The sequence below is a fragment of the Malus domestica genome, chromosome 17 (genome assembly GCF_042453785.1).
Source record: "Malus domestica chromosome 17, GDT2T_hap1".
Taxonomy (NCBI): Eukaryota; Viridiplantae; Streptophyta; class Magnoliopsida; order Rosales; family Rosaceae; genus Malus; species Malus domestica.
The window spans coordinates 9,602,792-9,630,371 of NC_091677.1; the positions used below are offsets into that span (position 1 = coordinate 9,602,792).

Genomic DNA, 27,580 nt, shown 5'->3' on the forward strand with positions numbered 1-27,580 from the left:
CATATTTTGTTGATTACATCTCACATACTTAAAACATCACACATTTTTTCCCAAGCTACCCTTACACCCTAAACGCCTCACATACACCCCACATCAAACCCGTTTATTTGTCTTCACAAACTTGTTTCCTCCAGTTTTCTTTTCAATTTTCATATCAGTAACCTATATAACCCCACATCAAACTCACTTATTCGTCTTCACAAACCTATTTCCTCTAGTTTTCTTTTCAATTTTCATATCAGTAACCTATATAATTCTTCAATCTTTCTTTTAGTCGAAATGAGTTTTTATTAAAGCAAAGACAAAAGGACACAAGCCTCACCCAAACTGACTCGAGGGCAAAAGGGTTTAAGTCTTGCAGTTGTATGTATATATATTGAAGTGATGGAGTTTCACATTGAGTTTTCAAACTTTTACGGAAAACATGTTCATTCATTTCTAGAAAAATAGTCATATTGCTTATGTGAGAGCGTAGAAGTAAATTTTAAGCATGACTCAAAGCAAGAACTTGAGTTGCATTTAGAATATTCTTTTTAAATTTTAGAACATTTTAGGGCTTAAACAGTCATTTTATGAGCAATTTAATATTAAATCATTATCTAGAATGTAGTCAACAAAATATGAGATGTTAATAAAAAAAAAACCCTTTTTTTAATCTTTTCCTTTTTATAAAACAATTCAAAACAAAATAATTAACGTAATTTAATTGCAACTGTTTAGAAAAATGAAAAAGAAAAAGAATTCTACTATGTCCGTTTTCCGGATGCAACCAAATAAACTGTATTTTGCAGAGAGTCACGCCCTACCACCAGTGGGACCCGCCCAAAAACCGGCCCACCTTCTTGTATTCGTAACAATGGAGGCCGGCCCAGCACCGAACCAAACGCGTCCACATGTCCTCCTACGAGGCACTAGTTGGGGTCCCCAGGGCTCCAGAGAGCAGTACTACACAGCACCGGTCGCATCTTGAATACCGTGAACCCGCATCAGCACACGTGCGTAACCTTCATACCACAGGCCCACAACCATTACGTAGGACTGCCCGTCTACCTACGTGGCGTTGTACATCTTCGGACACGATCTGATGGGCAGATGCAAGAATGTAAGGTACTCGCACGTGATTCCAGCCTTCCTTTTTGGCGCGCTTAGAGGTTGTGGTCCCGCAAACTAGGCCCCATGCGACTCCAGCTCACTAGCACTTCCGGTAATTATTTTGCGGGCCCTAAACTGTTAAATTTCACTGCAGAAATGCCCTTCGACTTTCATTTAATTACTGCGTCCCCCTTCCTGTTGTCAAAACTAAAACACGCTTTACGTTTCTGTCAAATTGTGGTTTGTCCTCTAATTTTGGGTTGGAACTCAATCTGGTTCAATTACAATTAAACCCCTCTAAGGATATTATATTACTTTTTTTCAAAGGAAAATTAATGAAAAGGGTTTGAAAACTTTGAGTTTTAATGATAAGGACAAAATAAAGGGTAAAGTGAATAGTACCAGGATTGACTTTTTAGTGTAAAAATGTGGTTTTTGGTTAAAGTGAACAGTACCGGGTGCTTTTCGTTAAAGTTCCCTTTTTTCAAAGCAAATATTGAGGGCACTGAGCGTTATAAGACCGAGAGGGCAGTGTGTTATTCTTTCTGTATATAAGTTTTAAATCTTATTATTTTTAATTTAAAGAAGTTTAGTTTAAATTATACCATTATTCGTGTGGAAAAATTATATATTTACTCTTCGACTTCAATATTAAATAAGGAAAATTAACGAAAAGTCTAAAAAAACTTTCTTTTGAATGAAAAGTCGTTTTTAAAGGTATAATGAATAATACCAAGGAAATGTATAAATGTGATTTTTCGTTAAAAGTGAACAATATCGGGAGTTTTTTGTTAAAACTCCCTATTAAATATGATTATAAATATCTTATCATTTGAAAAAAAAAAAAACATATGTAAGTGTTAGGTATTTAAATATTTACAGTGACCATTTAGTATTACGGTATAATGTTATTCATCTTCACGTATAAGTGAAAGGTCTTATATTTGATTCTCATTAAAGACGAATTTGAACCACATTATTTCTAGCTCATTGTTAGGCTAAGCCAACCCTCCTTCCTTTAGTATAGATAATATTGTTTGTTCAAATTTTTTTTTTATAGTTAACTGTCGGAGCACCTTCTTTACAACACGGTTAGAAATGACAGCAGCCACCAAGCCTCATTACAGCACCGCGGAACAAATCAAAACACCACCTCCTTGAATTGATAAAAACCAATGTTTAAAAAAATTTCGGTGCGGTCAATATATATAGGAAAAAATTGAAAAAATTCATAGAATTATATGGAAAGACTTCATCTTATATCTAAAAAATTCTTAAATTTCGGTTAAAACTAACAAATTTCGTCGATATTTTTAACATATCTGTTAATATCAACAAACTGCCATATGACTCTCTCCTTTAAAATTTTCCCCTATTATTTTCAAATTTTCAAATTTTCTCTAAGTTTCCCCTATTATTTTCAAATTTTATTTTTTAGCTAAAATTATCTAAACAAATGAAGTAACAAAAATAACAAATAAAACAAAAGAATCCAAAAACAGAAGGAAAGGAAAGAGAAACTCTGTATACAGTGGGTGTGAAATTGCGAATGTCTCTCTCCTTTCAGTGTCAACTGTCTCCAAAAAAGTTCAAAAAATATATATTTGTAGAAGCAAATTTAAACAAAAAACCCACAACACTACCTTATTTTACAAATTGACCCCTTCCTCCTACACTATTTTCTTTCCCACTTCATACTTCATACCATCCATTTCTATTATGGTAAGCTTTAATTACTAAGATAATTTGAGCAACGCTCTCTTAAAGATTTGGTCATTGATCCTAAATTGTAATAATATGGAGCAATGATCCGTTTGGCTAACTCCGTTAGAATTTCTATCTATTCTTGTCATTTTCAATCATTTATTTTGAATAGAAGTTCTAAGAGAGATAGAGATAATGACTATTACTCCAGATTATAACAAGTTTAGGTATTAATATTTATAGATTTTTAGTTCAAAGACTAAAATTCCAAATTTTCCAAAATACAGGGACAATTGCTCAAATTTTCTCTTAATTGTCCCTAAAAATTCGGACTTTCCTGGTAAAACCACTTCTTAATCATCCAATTCCACTAATAAATTTTCAATCCAAAATTAGAATATTCTTGTCCTCTACAATCAAACCCTATCTCAGGTACCAATTTCTTTCCTTATTTTTCCCTCTTGTAATTTGCATTTCACATTGCAGGAAAGATCTCTTCTGGTTTTTTTTTTCTTCTTTTCCACCTTTCCTTCTCTCTGGTTTTTTTTTTTGTCTGAAAATATTTATTTTTCTTCGAAAATATTTATTTTTCTACAAAAATAAGCCGACATAAAAGGAAATTTTTTTTTCATTATTTTTATTTTTTATCTTTGAATATTTTTGGGTAGAGTTGATATATTAATAGCAGAAAAGAGACTTCGATGGCCATTACAAATGCTAGGTTTTTTGGGTGATGATTTTTTGTCCCAACTCATCTTTCGTCAAATCTGTAAGCAACCTAGTTGAAGAACTCAAACAAATTGCTCAAATTTCAAAGCTTTTTCTTCTCTGACTGCAAAAGAAGACCAATTCCATGGATTTGTAGCTGGTGGGTTTTTTCTTTGATTGACAAATCCTCTCTCTCTATCCTCTTTCTCTCTCCTTGTCTTGATCTGACCCTCTGGAATCCCATACCTGAAGAGATGTTTGGGACTCAGAGCAAGAGAGACCTGTCCCTGGAATTCCAATCCCAGATACCAATCCTGAGGCCCAGCATCCATGCCAGGAGGGCGAATCTGACGGTAAAATTCCAGGACCTTTATGGGTTTACAGTGGAAGGGAATGTGGACGATGTGAATGTGTTGAATGAGGTGAGGGAGAAGGTGAGGCAGCAGGGGAGGGTATGGTGGTCGTTGGAGGCAAACAAAGGTGCAAATTGGTACCTGCAGACTTCCATTTCTGAAGGGAACTTGAAATCCTCCCTAAAGTTTTCAGCTTTGGCCAATGCCATCACTCTGAAGAAGCTGATTAGGAAGGGGATTCCGCCGGTGCTCCGCCCCAAGGTGTGGTTTTCGCTGTCCGGGGCTGCCAAGAAGAAGTCCACCGCGCCGGAGAGCTATTACGATGACTTGATCAAGGCCACTGAGGGCAAGGTCACCCCTGCCACCAGGCAGATTGATCATGTGAGTTTCTTAATTTGCCCGCTCTCTTTTGGATTTTGCAATAGTGGGTTCTGGAAAATTTTGGAATTTGATTTTATATTGGTATGATTTTCTTGGGTTAAGCTTCCCTTTTGAGAGATGAAGTAATTTCAGGACCAATTTAGTAAAATATTCTTGATACCAGTGAGTAGTGATATTCTAATCTAAACTGCGGGGAGGGGAATTTGAGCTTGAGTGCATAGGGGGAGCACATCCGCCGATGTTTGGGAATGTTCAAGTTTGCAGGATTTGTGTCTCTGCTTATACAAATCCTTTGGGAAATGTTTGGAAAGTAGGTTACTTTTTGCTCTAGTGCTAAGGGTTATAGCTTATAGGTTGTATCTATATTGCCATTGAATTTCTTCCACTTTCTGCAATCCACTCATTGATGTATGTGCAGGACCTGCCCCGGACCTTCCCCGGTCATCCATGGTTGGACACCCCAGAGGGTCATGCTGCTCTCCGACGTGTCCTTGTTGGGTATTCATTCCGTGATTCTGATGTTGGATACTGTCAGGTGTTTCTCCTAAACCTTTCAAAATCTTTTTGAGGCATTCTTAAAGCTGTGTGATTGCCATTAGCATAAATGTTCCGAACTGCAGCATGTCAAGATTCTACTTTCATTAATCGTAAATCATACTATTGTTTTTGTTCAGATTAAGTTCAACCCTTCGATTGTTTATCCTTACGGCACCCTTCTTGTGTTTTACAGTTTACTCTTCCTTTTTAAGTCCAATTGTTAACTACGTTTTACATTGTGCCAATTGGATCTATCTAGAAGCCACACCTCTTCTCTAAAAGAGAATATCCTCATCAAAGAAAATAACAAAAATTGAATATACTCGAATGGTTTCCGAAATGCTTATTGTTACAACAGTACCATTTTGTTGTTTCCCCAGCCATCTCAACTCCTTATCTCACCAACTCCTGTTTTATGCCCCGCTGAAGTATGAGTTTTGCTGCTGTGTTGTAAAATACTTGAAAGTTCATCTCCACTTATCTTAATTGCTTCAGATAATATCTTATGTCAAGTATTTTTTTCGAGATAATTATTTTGAAGCACCAAAGTTGGTCTGTCCTTGTCTGTATTTTCATATGAATTATTTCACTTTTGGCTGTGGATGTTTACTTACCTGGAACGGCTTGACCTTCTTGGTGCAGGGCTTAAATTATGTTGCAGCATTGTTACTGCTTGTCATGAAAACAGAGGAGGATGCATTTTGGATGCTTGCAGTCCTCTTGGAAAATGTGTTGGTTAATGACTGCTATACAAATAATTTATCAGGATGCCATGTTGAACAAAGAGTTTTCAAGGAGTTCCTGGATAAAAAGTGCCCGAGGTACCTTCCTTTCACTGACTTGCCTGAAGTGTCTTATGTTTTACTTTCTATCTTTTAAAATCGGAAGCAAAATGCAGGATAGCAGCGCATTTGGAAGCAATGGAATTTGATGTCTCCCTTGTGGCCACCGAGTGGTTTCTATGCCTCTTTTCTAAGAGCTTGCCTTCTGAGGTTAAACCAAATCTCTCTCTCTCTCTCTCTCTCTCTCTCTCTCTCTCTCTCTCTCTCTCAACATGCTGTTAATTTCTGTGACTGACACTTCCATGGCTTTCTCTCGTTTTTTCATTGAAGACTACTCTAAGGGTATGGGATGTCCTTTTCTACGAGGGAGCTAAAGTTCTATTTCATGTCGCTTTGGCAATCTTTAAGGTACAGGAACTTTGTACTTTGGCCTTTTCCATTGCTTGTATTTTGTTATGCAGATTTACTAGCTCGTGACATGAATACGGGATAAGTTTGTCTGATTTTGTGATTTGCGATTGCAGATGAAGGAAGATCAGCTGCTTATAACCCATCATGTTGGTGATGTAATCAGTATTCTGCAGAAAACCACTCATCACCTATTTGATCCTGATGAACTGTTGACGGTAACGCATTTCTCTGCAGTTTCCTTTTTCCCCCTAAAGAAATTTTTATTTTCGTCGTGTCAACCTTGTATCAGTAAATGCATTAACGAAAAACTTGACTAACGTGAATATAAAAATAAATAAGTCATTCCCTATTTGCAGAGAGCAGATCTGTCACAAATGATTAATTGATGTAAAAAGATAGGTTCACATAATTTCCAAATCCGTGAATACCAGTTTCTGAAATGATTTTCCATCTAATATGACATCCACGCCATTGCAGGTGGCCTTTGATCAGATAGGTTCAATGACAACCAACACGATATCAAAGCAAAGGAAAAAGCAAGAACCAGCGGTGATGAAAGAGCTCGATCAGAGAGTCAGAAGGCTAAATTCCCTAAAACTGGACGAGAAATAGCATTTGCTGCATCGAGCTGATCAAGCTTCAAAAATGTCGGGCACCCTGTTAGGGGCATTGTTCCCCTCGGGAAGAAAGAAACTGAAACTGTTGTCTCTCATCTGCGTTTCTGTATGAACGAAACAACCAAGTAAGAGAGACTGCCTGTTGTGTATTAGCATGTTGTAGTAGGAGGTGATCGAATGTAAATTTGGAACTGTTACCGTATACATGATTAGATACGCTGCAAATTCGGGCATTGACGTATTTTTATGCCCTGTAATTTTTGCTTCAACGTTGTTTGTGTCTATAAATTTCATTGAATGAAATTCAATTTGTTGTAGAAAATTTATTCTACTCACAAAAAGAAACTACAAAAATGGTTATTTGTGGAATGCAGAAATGGTAATCTGTGAAGAAATGTGGCATGATCACAATCACACCCCTCCTCTTCGGAAGATCCATGCAATTGTACCGGTGCATAAATGCTCAGGCAGCGCTACGATCATAATCTTATGTGTCCCATACGCTGATTGAAATTTCTTCAACACGATCAATATTTTCGTAGACATATCGGAAAAAATCAAAGAAAGATTTGGAAATATATCGGAGAAACTCTTAAATCTCAACGAAAACATCGATATACAAATTTGTTGAAATGTTGATTTTGATATCAATATCGATACTAGTTGCTTCAATGAAAATGATGAAAATTTTAAATTAGATGACATAAAAGAATTTCTTCAATATTTAACCGATATATAAAAATATCGACGAAGTTTCTCCCTTTCATATCTTTTTCTGATAACATTCTGCACAGGAGTTTCCCCGCAACGATTTTTTTTTTTTTTTGTGTGGACAAAGAATAAAAAAAATATGAATTTTATTTTGCAATAAAAAAGACGGATATTTTTCATTTTCCACAATTAAATAAAGAAAAACTCAAATCTCCCTCCGACCCTTCTCCTTCAATCCAAAAACCGTTACACTGAACACACCAGAATGCTCACTTTCTCCAAACCCACCCGCCGCCACCCTGCCGCCCATCATGCACCCAAAGCCCCGACCCACTAAACCCCCAAACCCGAGCCGATGACCCAAAACCGGCCGTCTTGGTCCATCGATCCCGAGCTGGATGGGATCGACCTCGACCCCTCCGACTTTGCCGCCTCCGTCGCCCTCAAGAAAGTCCCCAACGGCGACGTTTTCGAGGCCTCACGTGCCGGCGATGTTGACCGCCTCGCGTACCTGTTGGAGTCCGGAGTCAACGTGAACGCACGTGACCAGTGGGACTCGGTGGCTCTCTACTACGCGTGCCTCGCCGGACACCTCGAGGCCGCCCGGATGCTGCTCGAGAACGGCGCCATATGCTCCGAGCACACCTTCGACGGCGACCGATGCCACTACGCCGCGCTTAATTTGAAGGTGCGGAAGCTATTGAAGGCGTTTGAGGCCAGGCCCCCGCCGCTGAACCCCTTACAGGCCGCCATGAGGGAGACCTTCTTGGGATGCGGGGCGAATAGGGCTTATTTGGAGCAGGCTGATGATGCCCACATTGAAATTTCAGGTATTTTGCTTGTTTATTGTGTGAATTGGTGCTTGCAATTGAATGGTTTGAAAATTGAAATGTTGGTTTCTAAATTGGAATGGGTCGGTTTCGAATTCAGCAAGAAGCAATGGGTTGGTTTCAAAAATTTAACAAGAATTAATGGGTTGGTGTTAATTGTTAGCTGAGGGGTTGTGAAATGCTTGCTTTTGGAATGTTGGCTACCTAATATCCAGGTTCTAAAAGACGTTATGTGCTAGTCGGGCAGTGGGCTAGGGCCTAACGGTTAGGTGGGACTTAGGCGGGCTAGGCGGATTTGAGTAAATCTATTATATTTCGTGTTAAATAAGTGTCCGCTTATCCTTAACATATATATACTTTCATCATAAACTACAAAATAAAATGACATACATATTATGAAGTATTGGAACATAATGAAAATATGGGGAACAAAGATCTAATGCGTGTTTATTTAAGTATGCAACAAGTTTCTCACAATTTATTGAAAAAAATAAAATGCAAAATGAAAGTTATCTATTTTCTGTCTAAGTGAGTCGCGACCTAGGCGGGTGCCTAAGCGGGTCTGGACGGGCTAGGCGGGTGCCGAGGCAGTCTAGACGGGCGCCTCAATAAGTCTAGACACCTTTTCTTAATTTTCAAACGCCTAAGCATTAATCGGGACGATGGTCAGCCACCTAGCGCCTAATATCTATGAGAAGTAAATGGGTTATGAGAACTTTAATGTAGGTAAGACGAAGAATTTCGTAGTTAGCCGACATTCACCTCTCCCAGACCCTGCGTAAAGCGGGAGCCTTGTGCACTGGGTACGACCTTTTTTTATTTTTTTATTTCTTGAGTCTTGGCCAAAGTAGTGTGAGGATTGGCTTTTGTAAAACATAGTTAGCATGAAGCTTGAGACACCCCTTTGTGTTCTTATTCAGTAGTGAAGAGGTGTTAAAGTTTACGTCTTTCTATTTTCGTTTCTGTTTTCGGAAATGTAAGGATAAAGAAGATGTCATTGGCTCTAACTTTCTGAAATCTAATTGTATTGATTAATGCTTTTCATTTTCATTTATGTTAAAGCCAGCCAGGACATGCTACTAAATAAGGTGTAAAAGTATACGGCTTTCTGTTTTCGTTTCTGTTTTCTGAAATGTAAGGATAAAGAAGATGTCATTGGCTCTAACTTTCTGAAATCTAAATGTGTTGATTAATGCTTTTCGTTTTCATATATGTAAACGTCGGTCAGGAGTCAGGACATGTTGTATAACATATTTTTCATTCACAAGTGATATGCATGTTAAGTGACACTGGGGCATTTGATGGTCCTGAGTAGGTTTTCAATCCAATGATGGGTCCAGTTTCAACTACTTCCCTCCAGATGTGATATTTTATGTTCAAGGTAGAGCCATCGAAGCTCACAGAGTCATCTTAAGTGCCCGTTCACCATTTTTCAGAAGAAAGTTTGCGACTGATTGGAAGCATCGCAAAGAAGTAAGATTTGCTAGGGAGAAATTGTCGTATCCTGCTTTATACAGTCTCATCCATTTCTTTTACTCAGACAGACTAGAGGTTGCTGTAGATGATATGGAGGATGTTGTGAGGATCTGCAAAGTATGTAAATGTGAATCTTTACAAAGGATTCTAGAGAAAGAACTGATTCACCAAAAATATGCTGATTACAAATCATTAAGTGAGATAGACAGCTCTAAAAAACGGTTCATCTTACAAGGCCTGTTTCTTCCTGAAGAAGATCGGCTTCCTGCTTCCTTGCATAAGATCCTTCAGGTCTCTCTTGCTAATTCCACCCGGCAACCCAACCTAAACAATGGGGTCGAAGAATTAATATCGTGTGCTGGTACCATGCAAATCAATGATTTAGAAAATGATCTTGCGGATGTTTGTGCAAGAGTTGATAAAAAGAATTTCCGATGCCATCAAGTGGTTCTAGCATCAAGATCGGAATATTTTAAAGCAAGATTATCCCGTATGATGGACTTTCATGAAGGGAAAGATGATACGCCCATTGACACCCTTCCATGTCTTGAGGAACATGATTTGAGCACAGAAGCATTTGAGAAAATGATCGAGTATATGTAAGTGTTCCTTTTTCTTTTTCCTGAAGGAGAATAATCATAGTGTCAGAAATGAATTAGAATGTTATGAAGTAAATATACTCCCGGAATTTGGCATTTCGGCTATTTATTTGATCAATATGATGACCAGAAATTTAGTACCTAGTCAGCATTCTTGTACTGTTGTGCCATCAAACTATGTTTTAGTTCTTTGGATTGTTTGTGTCTGCCAACTTATTTTGACTCTTTGGTTGGTTCAGGTACACGGACGAATTGAAGGATATAGACCCTAATCAGGTAGCTTAGATATTAATTGGAGCTTCTAGCATCAAAGAAATAATAGAAAATTAATAAAAAGCCCCTCACAAAACTTTTTTTTATTCAAAAACGCTTAAAACAACTTGTTTTTATCATTAAGGGCACCTTTTTCTATTACTAAGGACATTTTTTTTTCAAAACCCTCATGAAGTGTGTTTCCCTTTTTTTTTTTTTTGTCTCTTAATAGTTAATAATTAGAGAAGTTGTCCAAGTGTTTTTTCAATAAAAAAAAGTTATGTGAGGGACTTCTTATTAGTTCTCCAAAGAAATAATGGATCTTGTAACCTTATTGAAAAGAAAGTTTGTGTTATGTTTTTAGTCTAATAATCGTCGTCAACTGAGCAGGCCGGGGAATTATTTGATGCTGCTGCTAGATATTTACTGTTTCCTCTTAAACGTGCGGTAGCTGATGTACTACTGCCGCACCTGGAAGAGGCCTCACCTGCAGAACTGTGCCATTGGCTGCAATTGTCAGACATGTATGGTGCTCCGTATCCCCTACTCCTACTTTCCCTTCCTCTGATATTTTGATCGGTAGCAGTAATCGTTAGCCTTGAACTCAGACATGTTACAATCTTATGATAATCACATTTGTGTGTAGGTACGACGTGCCGAAGATAAGGGAATTTTGTCTCGATACCAAAGCTTGTAATTTTGAGACATTTGCCGAAATGAGTGAGTTCCGAGCAATGCTGTTGACTCTGCCTCCACCATCCGGGGATTCATCTTTTCGGACTACTGTTCCAAGTGCACCAGGAGCTGAAGTCAATACGGACCAGTGCAACCTTCTCGATGACTTGCGAGAAAAATGGCTTGAAGCTGAAGCTGCTGAGCTTGACAAGAGAGACGAGAGTGCGTTGATTTTCGACAAACGCCTCGAGATGCTCATGGTTGTCGCAGAACGAGAAAAATCCGATGGTTTTGCCAACGACGGTATTCCTAATGGTCCTAGAACATCTTTATACCCTTATGCTACTACCCCCATGTCAAGTGAACAAAAACATGAAAATGTAGACTAGCCAATTTTTTTCCTGGGAAATTGGGTGAAATGTAGATTTTACAATTATCAATTGCCACAGTGATCTAAATCTCTCTGCGATATTATGCGGGTGGTGGATTCATTAATTAGGGGTCTCTCATCCATCTTATTCAGAGGAGTGTAGTGTATTAAAATTTATATGGACTTTTGTTGAGTTTTAAAGTGATAGGCTTATACGGATTTAGTAAACTTTTACTGACTATTATAAACTCTATAAAATTCCATAGACTTTTGATGATATACTTTTGTGGAAAATAAATTAATTAAATGCAAGACTTTTGCAGAATTTTGAAGAGTTTCATGCTATAATTTTTAGTTTTTTTTTTTGTTATTATGACTATGATAATGGTAGACTATGATAATAGTAGAAGTATCACCTGATTATTGTTGGCAAGACGGTGGAAGTAAAGTTGGGGGGTCTTCGGTGGCCACGATAATAGTAGGCGCGGTGATTGTGGTGGAGTAGGGATGGGGGCGGTGGTGTGGGGTGGTGATGATGGCAGTAAAGGTGGCAGTCATAGTAAGGGTGGCGATGATGTTTATGGCAATGACGGTGTTGGTGACAGCGGCGATAGTGATAGTTTTGGAGGTGCGGATGGAGGAGATAGTCATGGTTAGGTGGTGGTGTAAGTAGTGATAATGATAGTCGTTCATTGGCATTATGGTGGAACGTGGAGTATATATTCAGAGAATTGAGAAAAAAGAAATCTATTAAAAACTTTACTCAAGGTCCATTAAAATCCATGACCTTTTAACAACAACAACAACAAAGCCTTTTCCCACTAAGTGGGGTCGGCTATATGAATCCTAAAACGCCATTGCGCTTGGTTTTGTGTCATGTCCTCCGTTAAATCCAAGTACTCTAGGTCTTTTTTTAGGGTCTCTTCCAAAGTTTTCCTAGGTCTTCCTCTACCCCTTCGACCCTGAACCTCTGTCCCGTAGTCACCTCTTCGAACCGGAGCGTCATTAGGCCTTCTTTGCACATGTCCAAACCACCGTAACCGATTTTCTCCCATCTTTCCTTCAATTTCGGCTACTCCTACTTTATCTCGGATATATTCATTCCTAATCTTATCATTTCTCGTGTGCCCACACATCCAACGAATCATCCTCATCTCCGCTACACCCATTTTGTGTACGTGTTGATGTTTCACCGCCCAACATTCTGTGCCATACAGCATCGCCGGCCTTATTACCGTCCTATAAAATTTTTCTTTGAGCTTCAGTGGCCTACAACGGTCACACAACACGCCGGATGCACTCTTCCACTTCATCCATCTAGCTTGTATTCTATGGTTAAGATCTCCATCTAATTCTCCGTTCTTTTGCAAGATAGATCCTAGGTAGCGAAAACGGTCGCTCTTTGGTATTTCCTGATCTCCGATCTTCACCCCTAACTCGTTTTGGCCTTTGTTTGCACTGAACTTGAACTCCATATATTCTGTCTTTGATCAGCTTAGACGAAGACCTTTAGATTCCAACACTTCTCTCCAAAGGTTAAGCTTCACATTTACCCATTCTTGAGTTTCATCTATCAACACTATATCGTTTGCGAAAAGCATACACCAAAGAATATCATCTTGAATATGTCTTGTTAACTCATCCATTACCAACGCAAAAAGGTAAGGACTTAAGGATTGTTGATGCACAAAATCAGTGAGGACTTTGGTACAACAGAAAGTATTAAGTTTGTGATTTTCGCTAGATTGCTCTGGTCATTAGTGTGGATAAGTATGTAAATGGATAGAGACAGGAAAGCAAACACAAGATGTACGTGGTTCACCCAGATTGGCTACGTTCACGGAGTAGAGGAGTTCTCATTAATTGTGAAGGGTTTACATAAGTACATAGGTTCAAGCTCTCCTTTAGTGAGTACAAGTGAATGATTTAGTACAAATGACATTTGGAAATATTATGGGAAAATGATCTCGTAATCACGAAACTTCTAAATACCGAACTGTGGTATCGTCTTCACTTGCCCTATCTGTCTCATAGGTAGATGTGACATCTTCTTTGGAAGTACTCTTCCTCCATCCAGGGGTGATATCTTTAACTGGTGGAGATGCACAAGGTAATGTATCAATTTCACTTGAAGCTTACTTGTAGTTTCAGGCTTAGTCAAGCGCGATACCAACCATGTAGTAGGATCTGCTAAAAGAGGTGACAGACAAGGTAAGCAATCAGAGCTCCAAGCAATCAGTCCCAGATCAGAAATTTGATTTCGAGTTCCGGCTAATTGTTCTCATTCTCCCTATCTTGTAGACAGCATGAAGGATAAAGAGAAGAAAAAGAAGAAGAGATGATATGAGATACTTTTGCTTTTGAATAAGTAACTTTCCACAGGATTATTCTTGAACTGGGCTGGAGGGTTTTCTGGTTTCCTCCAGAGTATAAGGCCGACTGAAGAATTTGAGGGTTAAAACAAGTCCATCAAATCCAAAGTACGTTCGACCCTGCTGATATGAGATACTTTTGCTGTTAACAAAGTAGTGGATGTATCGGCACGTGCTCTGTTACGCTTGTCTCCACATGCTTCCTTGTATCCTTCTCACTTGCCCTATCTGTTCCTCAGGCAGATATGGTATCTTCTCTTGAAGCATAAGATGTTGAAGATGAGTACTCGAGAGCAATGCCAAGTAAGTAATCAGGTAAGGGGTTCCAGGCAGTCAGTTCCTGACTGGAAGCTTGATTCCAAGTGCTGACTGATTGCTCTCTTTCTTCTTGTCTTGCAGGTAAGAACAAGGCCAAAGGAAAAGACAGGGAAAAAGCATGATATGAGATACTTTTGCTTTTAACCCTGATGATATGAGATATTCTTGCTCTGGTGTAGCTTGTTTGTAGAGTATTTCGAGAGGCTTCGTTGAGAGTGCCCTCTCAGATATGAGGAAGGGTTGAGCATTTTTGCAAGTCTGCCTATCCGTTGAGGATGAAGGTTGACATATATATGAGTCTCCTTAACAACAAGTAGTAATGTTATTCCTTTACCCTGCTTGGTCATAGCACGGTAGTGGGAGCTGTCAGCTTCACGTGTTTTAACTCTGCCAGAGCATTTTGAAAAAATGGTCTGTGGTATCTGGAAAGCTGATGTTGCGTGTGAAGATTACAGACAAGCTTTATCCAAGGAGATCTGGCTCTCGAAGTTGAGAAAGCGGTGCCTCTTCGGTTTTCGAACAAGTAATCATGTCGGGGGTCTGTCTCTCGAGATTCGGAGAACGGTGCTTCTTCAATTTTTGAGAAAACAATCCTGTTGAGAGTTTGGCTCTCGAGATTCAGAGAGCGGTGTCTCTTCGATTTTTGAGAAAGTAATCATGTTTAGAGTCTGGTTCTCGAGATTCGGAGGGCGGTGCCTCTTCGATCTTGGAGCAAGCAATCTTGTTGGGAGTGTTTTCTCGAATGTGAGTAAAGGTTGGGCATGTTTGCTAGTCTACCTTGCCACGGAACATAGAGGTTGACACACAGGGACTTTCCAATTATCCAACAGTGGTCTTGTTCCTTTACCCTTGTGGGTAATAATATGGTAGCTAGACCTTCAAAATTCATGTGTCTAAACTTTGTTAGTGCTGTTTCTTTGCTATTCTTTTACCCTTCTTGGTCATAGCGATGTAATGAGAGCTGCAAGCTTCACGTGTCTAAACTTTGTCAGAGATCTTTGGCAAAGTTATCTGTGGTACCCATGAGCTGATGTTGCGTGTGAAAAATGGATGATTGAACAGTAAGATTCACGTGCTTTCTACTTCACCAGAAATCTTCGACAGAATGCCCGTAATTTTCGCAAAGCTGAGTGTGCATGTGACAGGTGCTGACAAGGCTGAAAAAGCAAGTGCCTCCTCGATTTCTAAGATCGGCCCTCGTGGTCTCTGAGCAGCCCAGCTTTTGAGAACACAAGCGCCTCTTCGATTTCTGAGATCGGCCTTCGTGGTCTTTGAGCAGCCCAGCTTTTGAGAAAGCAAACGCCTTTTTGATTTCTGAGCAGGCGCCTCTTCGATTTCTGAAGCTCCGTCGAGTGCAGATTTTTATAGAGGCTGGCATTAAGTTTCAAAGCACACTTGAATCTCCACCAGTAGAAGCTCCCTTCTTGCATTTCTAAGATCTTGATTTGTCCGACCTCTTCTCTCTTCAACACCTTTGAAAATGTCTGGCCCTTCCGACCGTCGTTTTGACTTGAACCTTGTTGAAGAGGCAACCACGCCTTCTCCAGACAACATATGGCGCCCATCATTCTTATCCCCTACTGGTCCTCTTATCGTTGAGGATTTCGTGATGAAGAATTATATGACCGTTGTGGTGGTGGCCAGGAACCTTCTCACTCCCAAAGATAACAGACTACTTTCCAAACGATCTGATGAGTTGGCTGTTAAGGATTCTCTGGCTCTTAGTGTTCAGTGTGCAGGTTCTGTGTCTAATATGGCCCAACGCCTGTTTGCTCGAACCCGCTAAGTTGAATCGTTGGCGGCTGAAGTGATGAGTCTCAAACAGGAGATTAGAGGGCTCAAGCATGAGAATAAACAGTTGCACCGGCTCGCACATGACTATGCTACAAACATGAAGAGGAAGCTTGACCAGATGAATGAATCTGATGGTCGGATTTTACTTGATCATCAGAGGTTTGTGGGTTTGTTCCAAAAACATTTATTACCTTCGTCTTCTGGGGATGTACCGCGTAATGAAGCTCCAAATGATCAACCTCCGATGTCTCCTCCTTTTAGGATTTTGTCCAGTACTGAGGCTCCGAATGATCCCCACCGGTGCCTTCTCTTTCTGGGGCTCTACCGACTGCTGAGACTTCTCTTAAGCAGCCTTTGTGAAGGCTATCTCTTGTTTATTTATTTTGACTCATGTAAATGTACATATTTGTAACTTATCAGAGATATCTAAATAAGCTTTGTTTCATTTCAACGTATTGTGTTAAATACACCAAAGCCTTCTTCACAAGTTCTTTGAATTTTTCTTTTGTTGAAACTTGTATGTTGAAGCTTTGTGAGTGGAGCATGTAGGTTGAGGTAGTGTTCCCATAATTTCCCGAGTGAGGAAAACTTCTCGGTTGGAGACTTGAAAAATCCAAGTCACTGAGTGGGGTCGGCTACATGAATCTTAAAACGTCATTGTGCTTGGTCATGTGTCATGTCCTCCGTTAGAACTAAGTACTCTAAGTTTTTTCTTAGAGTTTTTTCCAAAGTTTTCCTAGGTCCTCCTCTACCTCTTCGGCCCTGGACCTCTGTCCCGTAGTCGCATCTTCTAACTGGAGCGTCAGTAGGCCTTCTTTGCACATGTCCAAACCACTGTAACCGATTTTCTCTCAGCTTTCCTACAATTTCGGCTACTCCTACTTTACCTCAAATATCCTCATTCCTAATCTTATCCTTTCTCGTGTGCCTGCACATCCAACGAAGCATCCTCATCTCCGCTACACCCATTTTGTGTACGTGTTGATGCTTCACCGCCCAACATTCTGTGCCATACAGCATCGCCGGCCTTATTGTCGTCCTATAAAATTTTTCCTTGAGCTTCAGTGGCATACGACGGTCACACAACACGCCGGATGCACTCTTCCACTTCATCCACCCAGCTTGTATTCTATGGTTGAGATCTCCATCTAATTCTCCGTTCTTTTGCAAGATAGATCATAGGTAGCGAAAACGGTCCCTCTTTGGTATTTCCTGATCTCCGATCCTCACCCCTAACTCATTTTGGCCTCTATTTGCACTGAACTTGCACTCCATATATTCTGTCTTTGATCGGCTTAGGCGAAGACCTTTAAATTCCAACACTTCTTTCCAAAGGTTAAGCTTCGCATTTACCCTTTCTTGAGTTTCATCTATCAACACTATATCGTCTGCGAAAAGGATACACCAAGGAATATCATCTTGAATATGTCCTGTTAACTCATTCATTACCAACGCAAAAAGGTAAGGACTTAAGGATGAGCCTTGATGTAATCCTACAGTTATGGGGAAGCTTTCGGTTTGTCCTTCATGAATTCTTACGGCAGTCTTTGCTCCTTCATACATATCCTTTATAGCTTGGATATATGTTACTCGTACTCATTTCTTCTCTAAAATCCTCCAAAGAATATCTTTTGGGACCCTATCATACGCTTTTTCCAAATCTATAAATACCATGTGTAAATCCTTTTTCCCATCTTTATATCTTTCCATCAATCTTCGTAAGAGATAGATTGCCTCCATGGTTGAGCGCCCTGACATGAACCCGAATTGGTTGTCCGAAACACGTGTCTCTTGCCTCAATCTATGCTCAATGACTCTCTCCCAGAGCTTCATTGTATGACTCATTAGCTTAATACCCTTATAGTTCATGCAATTTTGTACGTCGCCCTTATTCTTGTAGATAGGCACCAAAGTGCTCTTTCGCCACTCATTTGGCATCTTCTTCGTTTTCAAAATCCTATTGAAAATGTCAGTGAGCCATGCTATACCTGTCTCTCCCAAGACTTTCCACACTTCGATCGGTATATCGTCTGGGCCTACTGCTTTTCTATGCTTCATCTTCTTCAAAGCTACAACCACTTCTTCCTTCTTGATTCGAGGATAAAAGGAGTAGTTTCTACACTCTTCTGAGTTACTCAACTCCCCTAGAGAAGTACTCCTTTCATGTCCTTCATTGAAAAGGTTATGAAAATAACCTCTCCATCTGTCTTTGACCGCGTTCTCTGTAGCAAGAACCTTTCCATCCTCATCCTTGATGCACCTCACTTGGTTTAGGTCCCTTGTCTTCTTTTCCCTTGCTCTAGCTAGTTTATAGATATCCAACTCTCCTTCTTTTGTATCTAGTCGCTTATACATATCGTCATAAGCCGCTAACTTAGCTTCTCTCACAGCTTTCTTCGCCTCTTGCTTCGCTCTTCTATACCTTTCACCATTTTCATCGGTCCTATCCTTGTATAAGGCTTTACAACATTCCTTCTTAGCCTTCACCTTTGTTTGTACCTCCTCATTCCACCACCAAAATTCCTTTTGGTGTGGAGCAAAGCCCTTGGACTCTCCTAATACCTCTTTTGCTACTTTTCGGATACAACTAGCCATGGAATCCCACATTTGGCTAGCTTCCCCCTCTCTATCCCACACACACTGGGTGATTACTTTCTCTTTGAAAATGACTTGTTTTTCTCCTTTTAGATTTCACCATCTAGTCCTTGGGCACTTCCAAGTCTTATTCTTTTTTCTCACTCTTTTGATATGTACATCCATCACCAATAAGCAATGTTGATTAGCCAAGCTCTCTCCCGGTATAACTTTGCAATCCTTACAAGTTATACGGTCCCATTTCCTCATTAGAAGAAAATCTATTTGTATTTTTGACGACCCACTCTTGTAGGTGATCACATGTTCTTCTCTCTTCTTAAAGAAGGTGTTGGCTAAGAAGAGATCATATGCCATTGCAAAATCCAAGATAGCTTCCCCATCCTCGTTTCTCTCCCCAAAACCATGGCCCCCATGATAACCTCTAAAATCCCTTAAAATAAATGAAAAACACCTGGATTTTTGTAGACTCACAAAAAGTCAACTGAATACCACAAGATTTCATATACAAATTAAAAGTTGTAAAAAGTCTATCCAATACAAGGTGACTTTTGTTAACTTCTTAAAAGTCTATATTAAATACACTTGAATTTAAGAGTAAAGAAAAGTACATAAAACTCCATATACAATACAACTCCTTATGTAGATTAACGTAGAATATCGTTTGCATTAAAAAAGAAAACCAATCAAAATCAAATGACCACAATATCAATTAAAAAGAATAATAGTTTACAAAAAGTAAAAGAAAGGTGAACAAAAAATGATTTCTCTCTAATAAAAATTTACAAAACTCTTTCCTTATACTTGTTTATCTGTGTTTTACAAGCCCCTTAACAAGAGAGCGTCTGATAAATCATAACTGCAACCAAGTTTCCTCTTATTCCTCCTCTCTGGAAACAAAAAAACTGAAATGTGAAGGACTGAGGATATATCCCCTCATTTTTCATCAGAAGTGTCCGTTTTTCGATTTTCGACCTTCGAGGGATTCTCGTGTTCTGTCTGTGGGGAGGTATGGTTTGAAGCATCCACGGACAAATTAGAGACTGCACTTGCCAAAGCTGCTTCCTTCTCGCCATCAGCAGAAGCTGTAGGGGACCCGTCAGGAGTGGTAAGGTTTGATTCCGCCTCCCCTCCCGGTTGCTGCAGACTCCAGTACATGATGCTTGCAGTCAAAGTAAGCATCATCTTCTGGTTTACCTGTCATACCAAAGCACACAACAGTTAAATTCGGGTGTTTACATATACCAACTAATCAATAATCCGCTGAAGACGGTAAACTAAGGTTTGGGTTAAAACCAGTTTTCAACTGAATAATCATGTTACTTCACAGACATCGGTTAACGGTCTTCTTTACTTGAAAGCAGTTTGAACATAAGCAGAAACATATGAGAAATAAATACGACTTAATCAGAGGCCAGACGGGACAGAAAGTACTCGATGTTTTCATATATTCGAGTCAAGATGAAACAGATGAGTATGTTATAAGTATTTTGATCAACTCTAATACTCATACCTCTATAATGTCCTCTGGTAACAAGAAAATGGAGCAACCTAGCTTTCTGGCCACACTGATTATATACGTTGCATTCAACTTCTTATCTTCCTCTGCAATATTGATGATAAGGAAGTTAAAAACTTGAGTGGTAACGAGAAGAACATGACGTAGAAGTGAAACGTTTCCCACTGTAATTCTATATACATGTTCATGTCAAATTGTCGATCCCTACGAAGCCAAAAGCCTGCTAGCTCGATACAATAACTTATTAGCAAGTACAATGTAACAAGTGTACAAATAATATTGTAAGAAAAAACCTTCATGAACAACAAAAATTAGCATACCAGTTTCCCCCTTTGTGGCAAGACTCCAATTCACCACCCTTGGCTCCACAGAACTAAGAAGCTCGAGGAAGAAAACTCCACTTGAGAGATTTTTATCCTAAAATTTGAAAGTTCAGTAAAAACAAAACCATAAATAAAAGCTGAATCACCAACCATGGGATCAAAGCTGTCAGTGAGAACAGCTATTGTCAAATTAATTACCTTGAAACTCTCCACTTGGGAGTTTCTACCCGCCTGCTTAACTTTTTTGTTCGCCCAATTTAGAATGTCAGCGTCAGTAATCTCTTTACCCGCTTTATCTTGGGAGTGGGATCTCAAGTTTCTCAAGAGTTGAAGCATACTAAACCTCATCAACTGCCATAAAAATGCTGCAGAGGTAGAAAATTTGATAAGTTATCACTTACATCATAAAAAGTATGAATTGACAGAAAGGCCATGGCCGCAGTTTGTCTGCGCACAACCAGAAACAAAAACTTCAGTCTTTTACTTTTGTCAAGTCGATCAGAAAACGTACAGTTCTAAGAAAGTACCATAATTTTTAAGGTTTGCTTGGATGCAAAAATTGAATATTGTGGTTATACCAAGATAGAACATTAAAGAAAAAAACTCTTCAAACTTACCAAGTACGAGCTTCTTATTTCCTTGCACAATATCATTCCCTGCTACATTCACAAGGGAGAAATTTAATTGCTTTCCAATCTCTATAACTTGGTTGGCATTCTCGACTTTTCTAAATGGCATTTTTATTGGAGGCTTTGATGCCTTCTTCCAGTTGACTGATCCTGAAGAAATTTTGTCAAGCACTTCTAAAAGAACCCATCTGCAAACATTAACCACGGGTCAACCAGGCACAACCTGTATGTGCTTCGAAGGGGTAAGTGTGAGAAGGAATTGAAAATCTCACCCATTTCTGACATCTTCGAAAAGATTATTGACATAGGTAGCAGTTCCAAGACTGTTAATCCAGAGCCGGAAGCATCTCTCTTCTCGAGAAGTTTCAGCATCATCTGTCATCATCTCAGCAAAGGACATTTTTTTACTATCAGCAGACAGGCCATTTCTGCAATAAAAACGCCACACAGGATTAACACAGCATAATTATTTTGCAATAGAGAAAGCCAAATTTGCAAGCTCAAACTAAAGCACTTGGGAAATACTGTTTCTTGCCTGTGCTGGAAAATTTGTGCAACAAATGCAAGGTTAAGATTTGGTGAGCCCTCAACAATGTCTTTCGGAGTAAGGTATCTTTTGCAATCCAATTTCTCTGCTTGCTCAAGAACCAGGTTTGCTCTTGCTGTAGGATCTTTCATATCCAAGGCAGCGGGGCCCGAGTGCTCTGGTGCAAGAGCATTAAGCAGGTAAGCATAAGCCTCTCCATCCTGAAAATGTGTTGAGATTATTACACGATCATGAGGACAAGAAAAAAACTCAACAGACTTTAAAACAAAAGGAAATCATGTCGGATACAAGTTTTCTGAAGAATATTGCTTTTATTTATAAGCCAGCAACAAATTCTAGTTGCAAGTGAGTCAAATAAGATACGATGTATAATACATATAAAATCTTCTGCCTCCTAACTGATAATCTAGTGGTCAGTTTACTGGAAACCAGAAGTACAATTGTAACACCAATGCTATTTGGTTTATGCATAAAATGCTTATAATTACTAAAGTGGTCAGCTCGCTCGTACCTTTACATCAGAAGAAAAGTTTGTGACTTGCTTTTCGTAGCCAGCTTTCTTCAGATGAAAATTCATCCATTTCAGTAGAACCTTATCGGGTGGCAGACCCAAGAGCTCCTCTACATCCTGTCCACTAACACAATAGCTCAAGTAAGTTTGTGTGTTCATCCACAAACAGAGCAAAGTGTAAATTGAGATCATCCACCCTTATTCAACCGAGGATAAAAGGGAAACAAATAAAAAAGTTTGACCTGGCTGTCATCCACCAATTCCACGAGTTGTGGAGTTTTCTTCAGATTGAGATCAGCTAACAGTTGAATCTGATATTGCCACCACATGAAAAAACAAGTTACAGTTTAAGCCTGGACAGCCCAAATCTTGAATCATTGTGGTTTCTATGAGCTAAAAGACACACAAGAAAAAGGCAAAAAAGATTTCATACAGCATACCTTGATTATTTGAGAAATCAAGCCAAGTACAAGATGGGGCTGCAAATTAAGAATAAGGAGAAAACATTACGAGAAAACGAGGTAACTCAGGACAACAGGAAAGTAACAATAAGATTCCACTAGGTAGCTGGCAGTGCTCAACTTACTCTTGCTTCAACCAAGTCCTGTGTGCCGATATTAACTACAGTACAGCCGATAGCCTTCGCAGAATTAAGACAAAGGGTATGGTTCTCATTCCTCTCCCACGGATTAAGGACTGCTTTAGTGTTGATAGCTCGCTCATCTATAGTCCCAGGAACAGCTATATTGATAAGCTTACTACATCAAGCAACTAAAATAATTAAGAAACTCGAATATATCAGCTGACTCTACTGAGTAGAAAATTATTCAGTGGTTCTGGCTCCCCTACCAGAGTAGTACTCCATCTTTTGCAAGATCAAATAGAGCATTTGTAGATGGATCCAAAGGAAGATACTTCTTCAAGAACGGATCTTCTGCCAGGTAGCCATTAATGTGGGCAACATAAGAAGACTTCTCAGAAGTATTAATTGCGTGGTGAACCGTTGTTGTGGTTGCCTTGAGAAAGGAAGATTGTTTTGAACCACCAGATTTTGCATTTGCACGCGCTTGCAAATTCAAATGTGCCTGCCATTTAGCAAATCTCATTCCATTGTGTCTAACAAGTATCAGAAAATGATGTACAGTTACAAGGAACAAAACTGAAAATGCATGTTCAATAATCTCATTTAAATGAAGGAGGAATGGAACACTTTACTCCATACTCGAAAACTCACCCGAAGATAGGACTCAAAATCAGTATCTTCGCCAGTGTCCTTGCCCGACTCCAATAAGATTGATTTAATCTCATCTTCATTAAACATTTCACTGAAAGCCTTCAATTTCGCAAAAACAGGCGGCAAATCTCCCAATGTGACTCGACCAGACTGATTCCTTATCGAAAGAAACTAAAACCAATGCAACCAATTCCACATATCACCACAAAATTGCCAAATGATCAAATAATTTCTCCAAAATAACGTATACAGCCTAAAAATTGAACAAAACACAAAATGCATAAGTTTGTTAACAAATAAAAAAAAGCTTACTTTCGATTTGAGGGTGCGAAGCTCGACTTGAGTGAATTGGCTCTGCAGCCATGTGTCAGAAACAATCACTCCTTCAAATGCAGACATGTTCCCCCTTGTGCCAAATTCCCGGTACAAAAAAAACTCAAACACTGAATTCCGAGAAACAAAAATCACATATTTCAATCTTCAAATATCCATAAAGATCACAATGTTCGACATTTTAGCATGGAATTATTAATCTGGCAACAACAGAAACACAAACTAGATCGATATATGAAGAGAACCCAATTGAGGAATCATATCACAGATGTAAACTACCATGCACGTCGATCAAAAAATGCGTTTTTAAGATTGACCCAGTAATCGAATCGTACAGTAACGGACATAAACCAACATACGAATCAAAACCCACGTCCGGGAATGGAGTGCACCAGACAGAGACTCAGAAAACAAAACCGAAATTGATGGACTTTCTCATTGTTTCTGCAGAAGTTTGGATGTTCTTCAGAGAGAGAGAGAGAGAAAAATATTTGTGTGCAGATTTGATGAAAGGGAAGAAGCGAAAGTGAGAGAAGGAGAGAAAAACGTGTAGGCGAAAGGACGCGCGGAGAGCCAGGGGGAAGGCAAGTTAGATTAGGAAAATGGAAAAAGCAGAGGAGATGCTATGTCTCTGTATAAGGAGTGTGAGAATGTCTAAAAATATTTTGAGGGAAAAGGGAACACCAAAACCATTCATTTTCCGTGGGAACGTCTGTTCGGCATCTTCTATAAATTTCAAATAATTTATTGTGCTTCCTCGTAAGTAAACACATTAGTGTGAGCACTGTCGCACGTCGGAAAGTTAAAATTTTTTACAATGGTCGGTAAAGAGTTGGATCACATTTGTTGCTTGTTGATTTAGAGACCGTTTGATAATTATTTTATTTTTAATTTTTAATTTTTTGTCAGTATTCAATTTTTTAAAAAATTAAAATTAACAACAAAGGCCAAATTTTGAACAAATTTAATTTTTGTAACAAAGGTCAAATTTCAGTTTTCAATTTTAAAAAAATGAAAATAAAAAGTGAAAATTGAAAACAAAATTATTCTCAAACAATAAGAATTCAAAACAAGATTTCATTCATACCACATTTGCATATTACTCTATTTGAGTGTCTGGCGAACTTCTGCCTTAGCTTAACCCAGTGTGGGCCTCCTGCTAGGGCCCACTATGCCAAAAGCGAGAGAAACCCCATTTCTCTCTTTCTTTCTTTTTACACCCCCACATCGTCACACGGGAGGGAAATGTAAAAAAAAGGATCTTATCAACCTGTTCCGCCCTAAGATAATAAGTTCATGAACTTAGTCTTACTTCACCGTCGAGAAACAAAAGAAGACTTTCATCTCCAAGTTTAACTCAGACGCAGCTCGCTTTGGGTGTGGAGCAGCGTCAAACCATTAGACATATATAAGAAAAGCTGCATATTTTGTTGCCTGGGCTAGAATCTATATGGCCTTGAGGTTGTGCCTGAAATAACGTCGTAGTTTGAAAAGGCAGGTGGTGTCATAAGCAAAAGTAGGGGCAGGTTCACAGCATGACTCGTGGTTGGAAATACATCCCATCTCCCCAAGTTATCTCCCAAGTCACATAATGAGTGCGATACTAAGATGAGAATATAAACTCGGTGACATCCGAAGATGGGAAAATATACTCCGTGACACTCATGTCTTTAAATATACTCCGTGACACACAAGTCAAGTCTTTCTCCTTGTAAAGATCAATTGAGTGAGCAATGCTTAATCTTTTTTCTACGCAACATGTTTCTCAATGAGACACAGTGAAAACCTGTGCTACTTTCAGTTGCATAACTGCTCACAAGAAGCAAAAAACAGTAGGCGATCCCCAAAACATGAAAAATCTCACATATAGTTATGTATAACTTGTAAGCCAAGCAACACAATTTTTAAGTTAAAATTACAATCATTTTTCACCGCATAAAGAGCAGCAGATCAAACCAAATCCCATTTACTCAGGTAATAAAAGAACTCAAATTCTCATACACAGAGATATTCAGGACCACATATGTCCACGAAAAAATAGTTTCAAATCAAGCAATCAAACGAAAATAAGCGAATCGACCCTCGTAACATAACTTAAAAACAATGTTCGATCAAAAGTGAAGTCTCTCACAAGATCAAGGCCAGGCCACCTGAGACTGCCAAAAGCAAGTGACCCCAAATGCCCCAGCTGATAATCCTGTAAGACGAAGATTTTCCCGGTGAAGATGCTCGAGATGAGCCTCCGTCAGCGGTTGGAGCATCTGCAGCTGGTGCAATGTCAGGAGCTGGTGCTGGAGCTGGGGTTGGAGGAATGTCAGTACCAAAGATTGCCTCGGGTAGAAGAACCTTGTCAACTTGGTAAACTGCAACAGGATCTGTCGAGTACACGCTGCTGCTCACTTTTGTGTTTGACCATCCTGAGGTAAGGTGCGCAGAGCCTGAAGCATCAGTGAAGTTCAAAGTGTAATCTCCGCCGGCAAATGTAGGAATCGGGCTTGATTCGCTGAGGTTTTTGAAGTCAGCTAGAGTGTAGTAATGCGGCAAGGCATGGAATAACATGACGGACTTGAGCTGGTCAGCGGTGAGATTGGACAAAGAGGGCTTCTTAAGAGCTGTGAAGGCACTGTCACTTGGGACAAAGATAGTGATGCCTTCCTCGGTTTTGTTGGCTTGGTCTTGGAAGGTCTCAAGCACTTTGTTGGACTGAAGGTAGCCAAGGAAGGTGTGGAAGGGGCCGGCCACGGTGAGTAAAGCCGTGAGGTTCACAAAATCTGGCGCTGGGGCTGGGGCTGGAGTAGGGCTGAAAGAGGGAGAGGGAGGTTTGGCTTTTTGAGCATATGCTGCTGAAGAACACAGAAGCAGTAGCATGCAAACCACAGGAAGTTCCATTTCGCCCAAAAATCTTGATAGTACTATTTGGCTCTCCAAATTCCTGCAAGAACAAATTCCAAATAGTGAATTAAAATCTCAGTTTAACAAGACATGCAAGGTGGTTAAATACCAATTAACCACTGCTATGAAACAAATGCCAATTAATCAGTGTGAATAATAGAAACTCTTCAGTTTACTCCAAGATCCAAACTTTTGACCTTTCCATTGCACTAGAACTAATTTTCCACAAAAACCAGTTTTCTAACTCTTGGAAAGAGTAAGAAAAACACAATGAACCAGATCTTGATTTACAGTAAAAACAGTTGTAAAAACAGGATAATTACCCATTAAAGATCTAATAGATTAAGCTGAAAGAACAGATGCAGCAGTAAATGAAGCTGCAATGCAGAAACAAGAAAGGCAGGTGAAAATGATTTAGAAATGATCCAATTCCCTGTTTCTGAACCCAGAAAATAAATTAAAAAATGGGAAAAAAAAGAAGATCAAAACTTCAATTTCTATGAAGCAATGATTCACCTTTCCCACACTCACTAGAGGTTTCTCAGTAAAACCCAATTCAACAAATCACTAGAAGAACAAGAGGAAAGACTCCACATTCAAACAATGCACACCAACATATTAGGTCTAGATCAGTTCAAATCAGAATAATACATCACAACACATCAGAGAGATACACACACACACACACATACATACAATAACACTTAACACAACAGATAATGAAGTAAAGCAGTAAACTTTCAGAAGCTCAAAGAAGTGTAATTGAACACACAAAATCCTGAAAAAAATAGTGGCAGACCTCTCAGAGCAGAGGAACTTAGAGAGAAAATGGAGGTTGGGAATGCAATTAAAGAGTGAAATGTGATGAGGGTATATAAAGTGAGAAATGGGGGGTTTTGTTGGTGAGATAAAAACAAAAGAAAATGTGGGAGTGGGGAATGGAACCAGCTGGTGCAACGGTGGTGGTGGTGTGAAGAGATGTAAAGATGGAAAGAGTGGGGGTAATGCTTAGCAAACT

General features: G+C 39.3%; 4 protein-coding genes across 7 annotated transcripts; 2 read left to right on the top strand and 2 right to left on the bottom strand.

The window, feature by feature from the left end:
* Nucleotides 1-3,177: 3,177 nt before the first annotated feature.
* On the top strand, nucleotides 3,178-6,907 carry LOC103404978 (uncharacterized). Its single transcript, XM_008343937.4, has 7 exons — nucleotides 3,178-4,238; nucleotides 4,657-4,773; nucleotides 5,418-5,596; nucleotides 5,674-5,767; nucleotides 5,888-5,965; nucleotides 6,082-6,183; nucleotides 6,446-6,907. Exons 1-7 carry the CDS (start codon nucleotides 3,759-3,761, stop codon nucleotides 6,578-6,580), a joined length of 1,185 nt encoding a protein of 394 aa, XP_008342159.1. The 5' UTR covers nucleotides 3,178-3,758; the 3' UTR covers nucleotides 6,581-6,907.
* Nucleotides 6,908-7,361: 454 nt separating this feature from the next.
* On the top strand, nucleotides 7,362-11,775 carry LOC103404979 (BTB/POZ domain-containing protein At2g04740). The gene is made up of 5 exons (XM_070817520.1): nucleotides 7,362-8,126; nucleotides 9,442-10,201; nucleotides 10,441-10,477; nucleotides 10,844-10,977; nucleotides 11,100-11,775. Exons 1-5 carry the CDS (start codon nucleotides 7,652-7,654, stop codon nucleotides 11,515-11,517), a joined length of 1,824 nt encoding a protein of 607 aa, XP_070673621.1. The 5' UTR covers nucleotides 7,362-7,651; the 3' UTR covers nucleotides 11,518-11,775.
* A 7,488-nt stretch (nucleotides 11,776-19,263) lies between these two features.
* Nucleotides 19,264-24,277, bottom strand: LOC103404980 (fimbrin-5-like). Of its 3 annotated transcripts, none has more exons than XM_029097899.2 (15): nucleotides 24,030-24,277; nucleotides 23,650-23,780; nucleotides 23,338-23,508; nucleotides 22,953-23,188; nucleotides 22,690-22,861; nucleotides 22,544-22,582; nucleotides 22,346-22,414; nucleotides 22,104-22,220; nucleotides 21,581-21,792; nucleotides 21,318-21,473; nucleotides 21,034-21,233; nucleotides 20,615-20,781; nucleotides 20,414-20,510; nucleotides 20,088-20,179; nucleotides 19,264-19,771 (listed from the first exon to the last, which is right to left on the bottom strand). In XM_029097899.2, exons 2-15 carry the CDS (start codon nucleotides 23,734-23,736, stop codon nucleotides 19,511-19,513), a joined length of 2,076 nt encoding a protein of 691 aa, XP_028953732.1. In that variant the 5' UTR covers nucleotides 23,737-23,780; nucleotides 24,030-24,277; the 3' UTR covers nucleotides 19,264-19,510. The 3 variants fall into 3 exon arrangements, with proteins under 3 accessions (XP_028953732.1, XP_028953733.1, XP_028953731.1); XM_029097900.2 differs by having other exon boundaries at nucleotides 24,016-24,277; XM_029097898.2 differs by having other exon boundaries at nucleotides 23,950-24,277.
* A 1,244-nt stretch (nucleotides 24,278-25,521) lies between these two features.
* Nucleotides 25,522-27,580, bottom strand: LOC103404981 (fasciclin-like arabinogalactan protein 7). Of its 2 annotated transcripts, none has more exons than XM_008343942.4 (2): nucleotides 27,362-27,580; nucleotides 25,522-26,602 (listed from the first exon to the last, which is right to left on the bottom strand). In XM_008343942.4, exon 2 carries the CDS (start codon nucleotides 26,557-26,559, stop codon nucleotides 25,798-25,800), a length of 762 nt encoding a protein of 253 aa, XP_008342164.1. In that variant the 5' UTR covers nucleotides 26,560-26,602; nucleotides 27,362-27,580; the 3' UTR covers nucleotides 25,522-25,797. The 2 variants fall into 2 exon arrangements, with proteins under 2 accessions (XP_008342164.1, XP_070673334.1); XM_070817233.1 differs by lacking the exon at nucleotides 27,362-27,580 and adding an exon at nucleotides 26,886-26,936.